The sequence below is a fragment of the Pithys albifrons genome, chromosome 3, assembly GCF_047495875.1.
Source record: "Pithys albifrons albifrons isolate INPA30051 chromosome 3, PitAlb_v1, whole genome shotgun sequence".
Taxonomy (NCBI): Eukaryota; Metazoa; Chordata; class Aves; order Passeriformes; family Thamnophilidae; genus Pithys; species Pithys albifrons.
This window is the reverse complement of record NC_092460.1, coordinates 67,565,931-67,583,089: the sequence shown is the minus strand read 5'-3', so window position 1 is coordinate 67,583,089 and position 17,159 is coordinate 67,565,931. Positions and strand designations below refer to the sequence as shown.

The window sequence follows — 17,159 nt, the reverse complement described above, 5'->3', positions numbered from 1 at the left end:
CTCTTCCCGACCCGGGTCTCTCACCGCGAACCCGGCGCCGCGTTTCTCGCCCAGACGGCGAGATGGGCGCCAGCTCCGCCCGCCGGGAGCGCGGCCGGGAGCCCCGCCCCGCTCCCCCGCCCGGCCGCGCCGGGTGCCCCGCCCCGCTGCTGCGCCGCTTACCCCGCCCGCCCGCCCGCCCCGCCCCGCCCCGCCCCGCCCCGCTGCCCCCGCCCGGCCGCGCTCCCGGCGGGCGGCGCCGCGGGGTGACGGGCGGGTCTCGGCCACAGCCGAGTGCGGCGCGTCAGTTCCGGCGGGAGCGCGGCGCCGCGCGTGGGTCGGAAGCGCCGCGGCGGCGGCGGCGGAGCGGAAAAATGGCGACGGCCGCGCAGCTCACGGACGAGGAGCTCTTCTCGGAGCTGAGGCGCTTCGGCTTCTCCCCGGGGCCGGTCACCGAGAGTACCCGGCCCGTCTACCTGAAGAAGCTGAAGAAGCTGCGCGAGGACGAGCGGGCCGGGGCCCGCGGCGGCGGCGCCAAGACCCGGAACAGCAACAACAATAACACGGGGGCCGGAGCGGCGCCGGGCGGAGGCGGCCCCGGGCGGGTGGCGCCGGGATCGCGGCTGGCCGGCGCCGAGCACCCTTTCCTCGCCGGGGCTGCCGCCGGGGGTGGCCGGGGCCGCGCCGCGCCGCCCGCCGGGGCCGGCAAAGTGCTGCTGGGCTTCAGCTCGGACGAGTCGGACGTGGAGAGCAGCCCCGGCGGCCAGGTCGGCGGCAGGAGGGAGCGCGCCGCGCCCCTGTTCCGCGGCCTCAGGCCCGCCGCCCCCCACGGCGCCGGCGGCGGCGGCGGCTCCCCGCCGGAGGAAGCGGCCCGGCGGAAACACAGCTCCTGGTGGGGGGCAGCGGCCCGGAGAGCGGCGGCGGCTCAGGGTGCAGGGGAGCTCGGCGACGGCCTGGAGGAGGGAGGAGAAGAGGAGGACGAGGAAGAGGAGGAGGAGGAGGAGAGCGAGCAACAGCGGTGGAAGAAGCGGACCGTGAACGGGAACCGGCTCCTCTCCTACGGCGGCAGCAGGGACAAGTACTCGGACTCAGAGGAGGAGGAGGAGGCGGGGGCGAGGGCGAAGCAGCAGGGACCGAAGGAGGAGTCTGCAGTTCGCCGGCCCAGACGGAGCCTCAGCAAGTCCCTTGCTCCATTCATAACAAGCAAATGCGCTGCAGCCGGCGCTGTCGTGATGGAGACGGGCCAAGAAAGGGCTGGCGGAGGCTGCGGTACTGGTGTGCTCGTAACGAATGACAGGGCGGCGGGGGCGGCTGCTGCCGGCAGTCTAGACAGGGGCAGAAATCAGGAGGAGGAGGAGGAGGAGGAGGCGGCGGGGGGAAGAGGAGGAGGATGTGAAAATCTGGACTCTAATCCTCCCAGGCCCAGATACCGCACTGGCCTATCCAAGAAATCCCCATCAGTATTGTTGCTGCCACCACCGCTGCCGGACGTGGACAGCGGTAAAATCACTGACCCTCCAGGCACCATTAGGAAAGCGACCAATAATCATGTTCTCAGCGGCGCTTCTGGTAGCTATAATGTTGAATCCAGAGTCTATTCAGCTACTAATAGCCTTCTCCCGAGTGGAACCACCTCCTCCCTTAGACTCAACCACTCCAATCATACGGGTTCAAATCATACCTACCTGAAAAACGCCTACAAGAAGAATCTCTCTGAGCCCGAGGAGGAGCTTCTCCAGCAGTTCAAAAGAGAGGAGGTATCCACCACTGGAGGCTTCAGTGCACATTACCTGTCCATGTTCCTCTTAACTGCTGCATGCTTGTTCTTTCTGATACTGGGATTCACATACCTGAGAATGAGAGGTTCTGGAGTAGCTGAGGATGTGGGAGCCAACAGTAAGTATTAGGTGAAGGGTAAGAGCAGTTTCTGCAACTGGATGTAACAATTGTTAATAAGCCTTTGCATTCCCAGACATCCCTTAACAGTTCCGAGTTCCACCGTAGTATAATCTCTCTGTAGAAGATGGTGCATAGAAAAATTGTCTTTCCTGAAGTCTATACTTTGCAAGCTGGTTTAAACTCGCAAGACATTTGAGGATAAACTCAAATTCTGGGATTTGCTGCTGTAATCTGTTGATACCTTGTTTTTAGCATCTTTTCTTCCCAAGACAATTTTGTGGATTTTGTTCAATGTAGCAGGTGTATCGTTAATAGAGAATTGGCGAGGTAAGGTTTTATGCTAATCTCTCAGGAATAATCATGCACATTTAGATACCTGGGATTCCTGCAGGGCTAAGATTTGATCATAGTTGTTTGGTAATGAAATAGGTTATTTTCATTTATGTGTACTGAGTCTTGACAAGGTTCCTAGTTTGAGATGATATTACAGGCTATGACAAACTTCTTGCAGTGAGTGTTTGACCTGTTGTGTATTGTTTTCTGATACGTACTTCTAAATTTAGTTGAGAATAATGTTTATACGTGAAATATTATTGTGCTTTAGTTTCAATTTCAGAGTATTCAGGCTTTTTAATCCTGAATTATTTGGGAGCTTCTTTTGTATATGAAAGTAACTTCTTGGATTGAATTTAGAAACTACCATTTTCTATTCACAAGGCATACAAAAATGGAAACGTGCAACCTAAGGACAGTGATTCATGCTAATTCAATTCTTGTCTGTTCTGAAATGGACTGTGAAGATTCTAACATCAGAAACAAAAACCATGCTTTTGCTTTCTTGATTTTTCATTGCTCCTGTTGAAAAATTATGCAGAAAGCTGGTGGTGGGGTATAAGAGCATTAGAAGGTTCTTGGCAGCCTGTATTTTTAAAAAATGATCGAGGAAGGCATATGAGGCATGTGCACGTGTGTACATTTCTTTGTATAGAGATTAGAGGATTTATTTGCTCATTTGTGGGCATGTGTATAGTGCCTTGTAAGGAGCAATGAGATTGTTGGCTTGGGGTCTGCTGGATGTTACAGGGCAGAAGTAGCACCTTCAGCTGCTTTTTGGCTGGCTTATTTTTTTTCTATTCCCTTTCGAACGTTAATCATTACATTATGGTAGCAGAATAGTTCTTTCTGTTTTGCATTCTTTGAGGGGTAAGTAACGGGTTTCGTGTTTAGGAAGGACATTTGCAGCGAGAGCTTAGACACTTGCAGTGGTTTCATTGCTGTCCACGTGGCTCTTAACTGCTGTTCAGTCTTGTTTTTTGTGAAGGCTGTGAACATACACACGTGGGCTAAAATTAGCTACAGTATAGTATGACTGTGGGGACTGCTCGTGCTCTGTAGTTAGCTTGTGGCCATAACTTCTAGACATGCCTACATTTTGTTAGGAACTCATAAGCTGTATAATTGTACTACCGTGTATTACGTACTTTTTCTAATATTGAAATATGATGATTTTAATAGCGGAGGTGGTCTGTCCAACTATTGGGTTAAACTTTTCGACTGCCAAATTCAGTGGTTGAGTTAAAACTGGCCTGTCATCCTCATGGATAAAGCTGAATGTCTCAGCAATGCAGATAGCAATAGTACATAAAGTTCAGAGTGTTGGGTCTTAGTTTTTTTAATTAGAAGAAAACATTTTTGAATGTGTGAACTTTCCTTTAGAGCACGTGGGATGCCTGTGTTGAGTGTATTGACCTTATAAAGTTAACTCATCTGGAACTGTTGTACAGGGGAAATTGTCCTCTTCTGCCCTTTTGCTTAAGTTAGGCTGCCCAGTCAGTGGTCTGATAGCCCAGTGTTGCTTGGTAGTTCCGTTAAGCCAGTTCTTGGCCTGTCCTTAGTTGCTGTCTTTTCAGTGGAACTCCTGAAACTGAATTTCCTGAAGAATTGTTCTGGCAGTGGCACTGGCACTTCATCTGTCCTACTTCCTCACAGCCCCAGGCTTTGCTGTAACAACAAATGGGAACAGGGGGAATAGTGCCCTTTGGAAGAAGCAAACAGCGGGGTTTTGTGTCTCCTTCCTTTGATAGGAAGAGGAGCAGGCCTCCTCTTTTAAGTAGTGAGGGAATGAAGAGAATTACCTTTCCCATATGTTCAGCATGTGCTCACTAAATTCTTTCTTCTCAAATGGGCATATGGAACAAAAATATGGTAGGTCTGTAGAACAGGCAAGAACAGACAGTACAGGCCAATAAAGACTGTTTTTTACTGAAAAAGAAGAGAACCCTGGGTGTATTGTTTTCTTTATAGAAGCAGAACTGATTCATACTTTATTATTAAAAAGAATGGTGTATCTCAGGAAAGCATGTTTTCATTTAAGTGATTGGATACTGAGGCTTTTCTGTCTTTTAGATGATTCTTGGTAAGATTCTGTTGGGTGAGAGTGATTTCACTGTGAAAAAAACTCAACTCCAGTGTATGTCATAAAAAGTTTTAGGATTCAGCAGAGTTGCACAATGTCCATTTCTGTAATTATACTTATTGTGATAAAGCAATAAAGGCAGTTATCTGTATATTTGGGTGGCTTCTTGTTTTAACTTTGCAGGGAATGATGCATAATGAGCTTAATGTTGGTTTTCTTAATAGTTAATTGCTTAAAATGAAATGCAATCGAAATAAGGTGATATTATGTTTGTGACATTGAAAAATATTTATCACCAAGTACACTCAATATCAACACTTAAAATATTTCTCAGGCTGTAATCTAAGAACAAAGGAGGTGTGTGTAATGAGGGGGAGGCTTAAAACTAGGTGTTGGGGTTGAATTTAGAGCATGTATAATATACATGGAAGAGGTGAGCAGAAAACTTCAGAAGAGATTTGCCACTTACACTGTGCATGATGTTCAAATGATTTTTTTATTCAGAACTCTGAAATAGCTATGAAGTGCTTTAGTTCTTCCACATGTGTGGCATGAAATGTTCAAACACAAGTCAGAACTGGGCTAATTCTTCTATATCTAACCTATAAATGGTCACTTTAAGGTTTTTATGCATTTTGCTGTCTGAAATATAGATAAATGTCTATGGGGATTTTCCTAAACCCACTGAAATTAAACTACTCTTTAAGCTTGCATAAAAGACCTACTAATGCATAACTGCATATTGTGCTTGCTGTCTCTGACAGTACTGTATGTGAAAAAGATAAGTTGGGGCTTGGTACTGGTAACCTCATGCATGCTGTTCTTACTGTAAAGCAAGTTTTACTTGCATCTGCCTTCAAAATACCATGGAATTGTATCAACTTCTTGCCAAACCAGCGTAATATTTTGTCAGAATAATGGTCGATTTAACTTCAATGTACTTTCTAGGGTTCTTCAAACCCTGAAGAGTTGGGTGTCTGCTTCAACTTCCTTGATTTGATTATGTTACTTTGAGCATCTCAAGTGGCTGCTCCTGGGAGTTGATTCTAAAGTTATTTTTCATGAAAAGTTGATAACTGTATCTTAATGGATGTTGCTTTCAGATCTGGTTCACTTTCTGAAAGATGCAGGAACTAGTCAAGTGCTGTTTGAGGCTGTAAGCTGAAATAAGTTGAATTTAAGTTACTTCTATATTTCTGCTCCAGTGCTTTGTCTGGAAAGTAGTTGATGTGCCAGAAATCCAAAACCACTACAACAAAAAACTATTATTGGAACTTACCATCTTAATAGGAGAGGCTTTTTAAAGTGACATTTGTTGCTAGTAATTTTGGTCTTTCTGTGATAGTTGCTACAAAACAACTGCTAGGAGGATAATCCTTACTACTATATTTGCCACAGGTTGTGTTTCTGAAATGTTAACTCAGGGAGACTTTGTAGTTGTGTATTTTGCAAGTGGAAGCATATGCAAATCACAATTCTAAGAGTTACATTCAATTCCATTGGTGTTCTTTTGTTCTTGCTTTCTAAATAGATCTTAAAACTTCTATGGAATTTTGTGTAGGGAATTTAACTGGTAAGAAGTTAGACTTGCTGTATGAAAGACAAGATGATGACTGCTATGGTCAGAGTCTGCAAATTACTATTGAAGGGCTGTGGTATTTCACAGTTAATTGTTACAAATCACCTTCTCGGAAGAGTCTGTATTCTTGACAGTGTTTGCTTTAATAGAAGAAAATTAGTTTTGAATAAGAAATATTTATAGAAGAGGAGATAATAAAATTGAAAGATTTGCAGAGTTTCTGTGCTGTGGATATTAATGTGGATATTAATGTTGCTTGTGGTTTACAAAAGATACTCTGACTTGTATTTGACAATATAACAACTTCTATTGAAATAATAGCATATAGCTGTTTAACTTTCTGTATGTTGTCTTAAACCTTAGCTAGCAAGTATTTCTCTTCTAGGTGATATCCTGTATGTTAAAGACTAATCTCTGTTGTATCTATCTCAGTGCTGTGGTTTGGTGAGCGTTGGATCAAGATCAGTAGATTTAAAAAATGCCTAGGCTGCCTTCATAAAGTAATTAGAATAGTTACATTTCCTTAGGATTCTTGATAATTTTAAACTCTAGTTGGTCTTATGGTATGTCAGAAATAATTCTTTAAATTGAGGAACAAATTTGGCCTTTTATCTCGGAGTAATTATTATATAGTGACTTTTACCTAGGAAAGTCCTAACAATTGCTATATAGTGTAAAGTAGTTCATCTTAGCTGACAATTTCAAGTCTTTCCTAAAGGATACTAAACAGTCTATTTACCTTTACAGCAGATCTGTAGTACGAAGTATAAATATGAAAATTGCTCATCAGTGTTTGAAACAAAATTTATGCAAATTCAGAATTCCTGTTTTTAGGGGTGGATAGTGCTGTTTGATACTTCGTTCAGAATATTTGGAACTACTTTGCATTCATATCTTAAACATGCTGCTGTTTGCAGATAGGCACAAAACTTTCCTAATACCATGACTGCAGATTATTGCTCTTGATTTTTTTCAGTGTTACTGTTGTAGGCTATGCTTTTTTTGTGAAGAAAATAATGGGAAATCAGAACTAGAATTACTTGCCTGAGGAGCAGGGATGCAGAAGAGCTGACAGGGTCTGTTTCCATTAGGTATCAAAAACTAATCAAAAGTTTGCACTGCATTCTATAGTATAGAGTTTTCTCAAAAGAAAAGTTGGTTTCTGATGTGAGAAATTTAAAGGTGATCTACAATCTTAAAGCAGATCTTGTTGCAGCTTTTCCATTTTAAAGCATTCCAGACTAGAAAGGTGTGGGGAAACAAAAAGCAAATTTGTGTTTCATCTGTTGAGAGTGTCTGCCAACTATAATACTGATCAAGTGTTATGCAGATCTTTCTTCAGATGAATAGACTGATAGTAGATGCCATGGAAATGTTTTAAAGAAGAGCCCACAATACACAAGCACTTAAATTTAGCATTGTAGGAGCTCCACTTTGCACTGTTTCATAATCTATAATTATCCCAGTATGAGAGGAGAATCAGGCCTGTAGTCCTCCTGTTTCTGGGAAACAACTGTGTTTCTAAAATTCATGTACATTTAAATCCTTTTGACACCTGTGCTTCATCTGAGAGTAGTAGGGTGCAAAATTTGGGCCTGACTGCTTACCCAGCTAAGCTGGCAGGAGTTGTTGAGTTGTACTGAGCTGATCCCTGTCGTGCTTCTAGACTTGTGCTTCAGAAATTGTTGAACATGTGAACAGGCCAGAGCTGCTGTTTGAGAAGGTTGTTTGATCTCTTCACTAAAAAGCTTAGGCAAGTAAGTTAAGCAAGTACATCAGTTTTTGTTGATGAAAGTGCTGTTCCAATGCTGTGGAGAATGACAGAGTCTGTTGTAATCTTGAGGCATAGATTCCTTTCATGTTTAAAGTTCTTATGGATATTTGTATTCTTTGGTAAACTTAATTATGTGTTGTAGCTGGATGAGAGGAAGTTGACTGATTAATGGATTGTGAAATCAAGGTATATTAAAAGGAAAAAGATATTTTTGTGGGGGACTCGTGTGTTTGCAAAGAACTTCATTAGTACTATCTGTGTTGTCTTTTCTCGGCTCCTGCAGTTCCTGCTGGTAGGTCTAGAGTTGTGGGAGAGGATGACAATGCCTTTGCTGTGATTATAATAAATGAGGACATGGTGTAATTGATCAAAGTAACCTTGGTAGCTTCTGTCTGTCCACTGAGTCATTTCAATATAGAAAAACTTGGAAAAGGGGCAGTGTTACTGATGGAAAGAAGCATAACTATGGGTGTAAGGATAAACTGAAGAGCCACTACACATCTTGAAGCTGATCTCATGTAGGTTCCATCTGTGTAGAAGGCTTGCTTGAGTTTATAATGTCATGTTAGGTCCTACTGTGCTGTACTTCTCACAGTGCTGTTTTATGTAGTTCTGTTTCTCTGTTGTGCTGTGTGTTCACAGCACGCTGTGGAGAGCGAGAGGAGGTGAAGTTACCTGTGAAGCAGCAAGTGTGGTGTGCTGTTGGGCCTGGCTTGCTGGAGGAGATGTGCTGTCATGACTGGCTTTGTGCAGAGATGAATTCTTCTTTTTGCAGAGGGAAGGATTAAATTTTCTGCTTACTGAGGGTCATGCTGTAACATTGAGGTACCTTAAATAATGGCGCATATTGGGCGTCTTCAGTTCCTTCAGCTGCTTTAAATGAACTCTGAGTGACAGACTGAATTGATGCAAAAGCCTGGTTAATGTGGGGAGAAGAGGAACAGGGGCTTAAAAAGAGAGGTCTAACATTGAATTAAGTCTCATTAAAACTTACTAAATAGTCACAGAATCACAAAATATTCCAAGTTGAAAGGGACCACAAGGATCAAGTCCAACTCTTAAGTGAATGGTCCATGTGGGGATCAAACACACAATCTTGGCTTTATTAGCACCATGCACTAACTAAGATTTATTGAATTCTGGTGATGCTGAGCTAGATAATTAAGAAATAAGTCTGTTCATAAATGAGGGATTGTAGAACAACTCCTAAGCCAGTTTGTCTCAGAGAAGGCCATTTACTTAAATAAAAATTCAAAGATGGCTTATTAGAGAATTATTCTTGTATATACACACTTAAGACTTCCTTCATACTTCCTTTATTCACTTGAGTCTTAATACAGGGTCACATCCCCTTAACTTTTTATTTACTGAAGAAGTACAAGAAGCTTTTATATTTGGACTCGCAGTGTCCTGGATAATTGCAGCATCAGCCTTGTCCTTGCTGGGCGTTGATAGAACAAAACTTTATCGCAAGAGGACTGCGGGGGTGAGATGGATAAATGTAATGTTATTCCTGGCTAGATTTTAAAGCTACATCTAGATCTTCATTTCTTCTGTCCACTGAAAAGTGTTTCTTTGACGCACAGTTAAATCTGTGAACTGGAGAAGCCTCAGACTGTCCTTTGATTTTGTAACTGTTTTGGTTAGCTTGAGGGTATTTTCAATAGACTGTATCAAAGCCACTCACCTTTACTATCTGTCCCCTCAATACTCAGCCATCTCGCTATGTCTCCTCATGGCTCGGCTTCCCGAACGAAGATTTGGGAAGGGCTCTCCCCATGTGGGTGTGCCCTTCGAGCCAGGCAGTGGATGTTTTAGCTGAGGCAGAGTGCATGGAACTGGCCCCACCCTTTAACTCCTCAGGTTTATCTGCCATGGCCGAGAGAGCTTGGACGGTGACAGTGAAGTGCTCAGGACTGGAACCTACAGCCCCCGGTATTGCCAGGAGGTCTCCCATCCAACGGTGCTGACCCTGCTTGGCTTCTGGGATCTGATGGGATGGGGTGTCAGGGTGGCATTTAACTGTTGTATGATGAAACATTCCTCAGCAATAGTTACCCCAGTGTCTGGTCAGCATGAAGCACAAGCCCTTTAAGTATTCCCCTATTTCAGAACTTCATCAAACAAATTTTTATCTGAATATGCAGATGTTGTTGGCCATGGGGACCAGAACTAATCTGAAACCTGTCAGTATGTACTGAAACAGCGCTTGGTTTTGGTGTAAGGTAGTTTGGGGGTTTGGTGGTGTTGCTTTTTTTCCTTTTTTCTTTTTTTTTTTCCCCAATTCCCAGACTATTTTCAAAATGAAAATTTCTGTTCATTCTGCCAGTATCTATAAGTTTAGAGTGCGGTTTCTTCTTTTTCAGGTGTCATGCCTTAGACAACCGAAGAGGATTTTGTTGAGTGACAGACTTGGGTGGTGCAGGTGTGACAAACCCCTGAGAGGTCTCTTTCACAGGCTGTGGAAATCCACAGTCAAACCTGATTATGAGGAAAGGCCAGTCTCACAGTTTTTCTTGTAGTGCTTCTCATTCTTGCAAATTCCTTGGAAATACTTTACTGTTACTTTGTAAACAGAAGAAAATTATTTATCAAACTTCCTAGTTTAACATAAAGCTGTTTGTGTTGCCATGCTTCTGAGCTGGAGTTTCCCCTGTTTTTTCATCTGTTTTTATTTATTGAAGTGTTGGTTGTTTTTTTACTGTAAAAGATTTAGGAGGAGCACAGAAGAAGGGAGAGGAGCTATTGTAGAAGCCTATTCTAATTCTCTTGCAAGTGAAGGCATTCTTTACCCATTGTAAAATGCTCATACATGCCTGAAGTCTAATTTTCTCCTGATAATGTTTTGTAGTTGCTGATAAGAGCAGTCTTGGTGTGGTGAGTTTTTTCCTACATATACACTCTAGCCTATAATGCAGACTGTATGTACATGCGTGCAAGGAATGGGATTTTACTTAATTTTTACAGTACACAGCAAATGCACTTCTGAGCCATTTTCTCTAATAGAACAGAGACAGCTGTTTTTTCTGTGTTTTGTAATATAATGCAAAAGAGCATGTGTGCAAATTCTGTAAAACATTTCCTTACACTGCTAGGCATACAACTGGAGAAGACAATACTTGTAGTAAGGTTTAAGAGTCAATTCAGCTTTCCACAAATACAGATCATGAAAAATTATTTTGTAGCTAACCTAGCAGCTTAATGTGCCCTTGCTTAAGTCTGCTCTTCTACTGAGTGTGCTTCATAGAGATTAATGTAGGCATAGAGGAGACAGAATTTGGAGTGAAGACCAGTTCCTGAGTGTGAGTAGCATCTGTAAGTATTGTCTGGAGTGTTTGGTGACTGGCATTTGCTACCTCTGATGACACACCTCCTCCATCCCCTGAGTTAGGCTGTGAAACAATTCCCAAATATTTGCTGCCCAAATTTCCCATTTGTCTATGGAACTGGGGAATAAAAGTGCCTTATTACTTTCTCACTGGTAGTGGTGTTATAAAACTTGCTTTGTTTCTTGGTGTGGCTGCATCAGTTGTTGTTTGAGCTCATTTACTTACTCAGTCATCTGTTGCACACAGGTATTTTCACAGCGTCTTCTGGTAGAAAAAAGTGAACTTTTTTTATACACACAAGTAGTTTGCACATCCTTCCTTTTGAAACAAGCCTCTCTGTACTGTAGCACAGTAGGATGTTTTGGTATTTTTATTCCCGAAGTCTTGCTATGGTTGATGGTGATACTGAGGATACAGGAGTTGAGAAAGAAGGAAGCCAGTCTCTTTTTAATATTTGCAGGTGTTGGTATGAGGTGTCAGCTCTGTATGAACTGGGCACTTCAGTACAGGAGATTCTAGCTGACAGCAGTATTCATGGAGTGAATGTGGCAATAATACAGTGAAAATTTCCTCTAAAGTCAGATTTGTTGTCTTAGCAACTGTTCCAGTTCTGGAATTATTTTATAAGGCTTTTTGCTTAAAAAGGTGACATTCTTAAAAACTGATGACTTATTGGGATATCCACAGGCACTGCACAGTTTCAAATAACATGCTTTAATTTTTTAATCTCCAAACTTTTGTAGTTTTTAGTTTTTTAATCACTAATACAAGTACTAGAATGAAACTAATGTTTTTATTATGGTGAAACTGAATAATGTTATGAGAAGCTTTCCCAAAACTCTTGTCTCTTCTTAAATATGGACCAAATTGGCATGAGTTGCAGGAGCATCTTTCAGTATTCAAGTCTATTCTAAACAGTATTTAAATAGACAGTAGTAGACTTGATAATTTCTAGAGATGGTGATACAGCTAAATGGTGGAAAGTTTGTTTCTTTGTTCGTTTGGGTTTTTTTGGTTCTTTTTGTTTGTTTGGGGGGTTTTGGTTGGTTGGTTTTTTCTTTTTTTTCTTTTTTCTATTCTGTTAAGAAGTGGTAGAAAGCTCCAGGGAGAGATTCTGGTATTTCACGCTCTTTTTCGTAACATACCGCAGACACTTATTTTCAGGGCTGATAGAAAATGTGTGTGAACTGTATATCACAAATATGATTGGTTTAATTATTTTAGAGGAAGATTTTGTGAAAAAAAGTGATAATGAAATAGTTGGTTATATTGTTAATCCAGAGTGAATTCAAATTATATTGGGCAAAAATACTAATAAAAGTTCTTTAAGCTGAGCCAGTTGAAAAACTGACTGGATGTTAAGGAAAGATTCAGCTGTTTGTAGAGTTTGCTAATCCTTGTGGCACAGTGTGCTGCTCTTCAAAATTGATATGGCTGAGGACTATCCAAACTGTAACGGGATGCTAATTTAGAAACAGAAAAACTTGTTCCAAAGGACAAAAACGTGATCTGTAGTAAAGGAATTGGTCACCTGGATGTATGATTTGGTGTCTTAATTTCAAAGTACAGAGATACAGCCTACTGATTCAAAGGGATTTCTACCTGAATTAGTGCAGTCTGGAGATGGAGGTCATGTAAGACTGGATGTCTGTTTTGAGCGTTGAGTAATTGCAGAGAGGAAAATAAAGGCAGGATTATTTATTATTTTTATAAGCACTTTGAAAAATGGAACTCTGGAATAACATTTCTTGTAATAACCTGTGTGTTTGGGTGTTTTTCTGGCATTTTAACAATTAGGCACCTTAAGAAACAAGGTTTTAGGATTGTCCTTGATACACAGTATGTCAGAGGGGAGTCAGTCCTTGACCCCAGACTTAGGAAAAAAAGTTACAGATCTGTTAGTTGATGTTGAACATACTTGGGTTGTAAAATTTTTGAGAACTTGTTTTCAAGGTCATGTAGAGACAGGCTGGTCTAAGACCCATTTCTGATAGCAGCACTTCCAATATTGTCTGCTAGCAATATATTATCCAGCTAATGTATTTGTTTTAAGAAGAAAAAAAATCTAATGGAAAGCATTAGTTTATCTGCTTACAAGAAAATTTTGGAAAAACTACTACTTCTGTTTTGGGATTAGTCTGCTTGTGGCATTCTGGATGGGGAAAGGAAAAGTACTTTGCAGTGAGGAACACTCTTGCCTGTGCAAAAGTTGCTGACTTGGAAGTGTGTGTTGTAGTGGGCAGTCTCTGAATCCTTGGGTTAGTGGTGTCTGATGGTTGGTATGATCACACTGAGAAAGTAGGGGCTTACAGGTTAATTAGGATCATTCTTGTTTGTGGCTTTACAGCTCCTTAAAGTTGCATTTGAAAGTTGCTTTTTTGTTTATCAAATCAAATTATCTGTACATTCAGAAACAGATTATGGCATTACAATGGCTCTGTTAAAAATGTCAACTTAAACATGTTAGAAGGAAGGATATTGAGGTGCTGGGACTGGTCCAGAGAAAGGCAGCGAGGCTGGTGAAGGGACTGGAGCACCAGTCCTATGAGGAGAGACTGAGGGAGCTGGGGTTGTTTAGCCTGGAGAAGAGGAGGCTCAGGGGAGACCTTACCACTCTACAAGATCTTTCAGGTAATTGTAGCCAGGTGGGGGCTCATCTTTTCTCCCACACAACAAGCAGTAGAACAACAGCAGTATTACTGTACTGCTGAAATTGTGCCAGGGGAAGTTTAGGTTAGACATTAGGAAGAAGTTCTTCACAGGGAGTGTGACGGCATTGGAATGGGCTGTCCAGGGAGGGCATTGAGTCACCATCCCTGGAAGTATTTAAGAAGAGATGGATCTGGCATTTAGTGCATGGTGTTAGGTCAAAGGCTGGACTTGATGGTCTCAGAGGTCTTTTCCAACCTAGTTGATTCCATGATTCTGTGGCACAGAGCTACAAAAATGTTCAGAAGTAGCTTTTATAATCAGGAGGAATAGGATTTGAGCATGGAGGAGTTAGGAAAGAGGCAAAGACTGAAGAATGAAGTAAAGACATGAATATTGTGTAGAGGCTGAATAGAGTTCTGATTACGCACTCTTATTCTGATACAAGGATACATGTTTCTCAATTTAACAAGTGGCAAATTCAAAGTAAGCAGAGAAACAGGTTTTTCCCACATGTATGTTTAAGTTGTGGAACTCTGTACGACCTTATGTTAAAGCTAAAAGCCTGCATGGGGTTAATGTGGGAATAGGCAAATTGGTAGGAAAAAACACATTGGTGTTGATACTTCAGGGAGAAGAAAAAGCCAGCCACTTGTGTCTGTCTGAGGAAGCTTCTGAGATGCAGATTTTTTTATGACAGGGAGACTATTCTGTGTCAGCGTATATTTTTTTATTCTTGTGTTCTGACACTTGGTTTTGCCACTGTTCTGTTTATTTCCTCCCTCTGATTAGGGACAGGTGTCTCTGAAAAGAGTAAAACTTCTTGTTACTGCTAAAGCCAAGATTCTTGATTTGTCTTGATGTGACTGTTCCTTCACACTTCGCTTTTCGTGTTGTCTGTTGAAGGGTATTGAACACACAACCTGCAAGTATGGTAACACTATTCAGGACAAGGTGCTACAGCATCTGGGAAATAGCTGTAGTGGAAGGATTAGCTACTTTTGGCATCCTGATGTGGTGACCAGAAGGTAACCAGATTGATTATCTTGGTAGTGATACAGTTCTGGCTTATGTCCTAAGCAATAGTATTTTTTTTTGTGAATGGCTTCCTTCTAGGAATGACTGCCAATGGAGCTGTGCCATTCTTTGCAAGTTGTGCCATTAGGACTTTATAAAAGCTGACTTTTGTGCTCATGAATGTCTGCAGTTAGGCTGTAACTTCGTGTCTGTTAAAGCATGCTTTAAAAAAAGAGAATTTCCCCTTTGTGCTCCCTGTCTGTCTTACTGAAGAAAATTAACCCTTGTAAATACTGTGCCTATCTGCAATTGTTCCCAGTGTATTAGGGAGGAAAATGAGGGATGGTAGTGCTGAGTGGTTTTACTTTTACTTTAAAGGTAATGGTTGTGGAATTCTAGTGAAAATTAACTTTGTATGTTGACATTGACTGCACTCTAGTTCCTAAAATCGAGCACCTCTGTGAGATGGCTTGGTATGTGCATTTCTCTTACCAACTTTGGCTGGAATGCTTTGGAGCTGTGCTGTGACCCTTAACTTTGTATTGGTGACTTTTTGTTATTTGAGACTGACCAGTTCTGCCATTTGTTAAAATGCTAGTAAGTCTGAAAGTCATCGTTTACAGCTTGTTGCAACAGCAAGATGTGTAAATTACTTACTGCTGAGGTTCATTAATAGTCTCTTCAACCAACTGGAACAGTAATTGTGTGCTGCTTCGATTTCTTTCACAGGCTTTTTTGGTAATCTTGTTGCCTTGTTCTTGATTAACTAGCATTTAAATAAGATAACTTCTTAAAAATGGAATTTAAATTAGAGCGTACTCCTTCCTGTTCTGAAACCCAGTTTCATGTGAAGATGACATCCTATGAAGTACTTACTTTTTGTTTCCTTCCATGTCTGGCCAAAGAATCTTTATTACCACTACACTTTACCAGGAGTAAAGCTATTCTCCATTGTATCAAACTTTTAAGCAGAAGGTTTAGCTGTGACAGTGTTTGGAGGGAGCTGGTATGGTCCCCTTTGTCAAGTTTTTGAGGGTTTTTTTCCCATGAAAATACTTTTGCATCTTTATCCTGCAGCTGGTGTGGACATGTGGCCAGATAAAACTGCCATGCTTCTCACAGTTTTGCTGCTGTCTGGGGAGTTCTAACGGATTGCTGTGTCCAGGTAGGGTTATCTCTCCTTATTTAGGAGCAGTGAATGTGGTTGTCAGTTGGCTAATCCGGAGACAAGACCCTCTGGGACAACGGTCAGCTTTCTAAAACAGGAATCTCCTACTTCTCTTGTTTTTTAGCTTTGTGGTATAGGTCAATGATAATTTGCTCTTTGAAACTCATGAGCTTGATAGACTACTTTTGAGGCTGGTAATTGTTGTTGCATGGTAGAAGTCTCAAACCCTTTTTGAGGAGTAGCCTTGAAAGTATAATGTGTTCATATATGAATCTCTTCTATTAGTAATTAGTTATTAATTTGATGTTTGGTTTGGTGGAACAAGAACTCGTCACGCTTACAACTATAGTTACGTATTTTAGGAACTGTCAAGAAAGCTTTTGAACCAATAATGTTGATGTGTAATACATTGAAATATCTCAGACATACTGGAGTAGATGAGAACTTTACATCTGCGACTGGAGCATGTGGGAGGATTTGGTAAGAGCTTAGATTTTGGACAAAAGATAGAAGGGTGGATTCAGAAGAGGAATTAGTGGAGTAGTTAAGGAGTGGCCTTATTAACTGAAGTGAATCAAGGTTATGTGATAAATAGATGCAGATTGATTAACAGTTGTTAATTGCATATGCAGCTGATAAATTGCTGCAGTTGCATTTAGCACATTTGTCTGTTAAGTCATCAGTTGTCCTAAACTATGTGGCATCTTACGTAAAATGCATCTTGCTTATTGGTTAACTTGCCATAAAATCAGAGACTTGAGAGGGATTTCATGGAAATCCTATAATGTGAGTGTGGGTTGATAGCCCTGTTATGAGTTGAGGGAAATGCCTCGACCCTCTGGAGGGATGCTAGCAGGAAGAATTAGCTCCCTGAAAGTACTTATTGGTGGGGTTAGCGAGGAATGGAGTGTTATGGAAATGACATGGCCTTTCCCTTTCTTCGCTGCACCCTGTGGCACCCTGCAGAGACCCAAGGAGCCACCCCTCAGGCATCTGTCTATCACTCGCATAATATTGACTATTATCACTCAACCTACCTAAAGGAGAAAAAGGTATAAAAGAGATTGGGCATGAGCAAAAACTGGGGAGAAAACTTCCACCACCTCTGGGAGGGCAACCTGTGAGCTATCCTGTCTCTCCCCCCACCCCCACACTGAAAGGGTGAGCAACCAATTCTTACTCTATTTTCCTATGCCTTACTAATTATAATTTGCTATAACTCACTGGGTATATCCGTGTTAGTGGGAAGGAACTATATTCTTTTTGTTGCTTTTTCTTGGGTTACTGAGTGTGTAGGGCAGTTAAATGCCTCCCTGACATCCAATCCCGTCAGATCTCGGAAGCTCAGC

The 17,159-nt window shown here is 41.8% G+C and overlaps 1 protein-coding gene across 1 annotated transcript in view; it reads left to right on the top strand.

Annotated features, from left to right (window-relative positions):
* The first annotated feature begins 245 nt into the window (after window positions 1-245).
* Window positions 246-17,159, top strand: part of LEMD3 (LEM domain containing 3) — a 48,450-nt gene continuing 31,536 nt past the window's right edge. Inside the window, exon 1 of the mRNA XM_071552282.1 lies at window positions 246-1,875. Within this exon, the coding sequence (XP_071408383.1) occupies window positions 354-1,875 (1,522 nt within the window). The 5' untranslated portion in view covers window positions 246-353. The remainder of the gene's footprint in view (window positions 1,876-17,159) is intronic.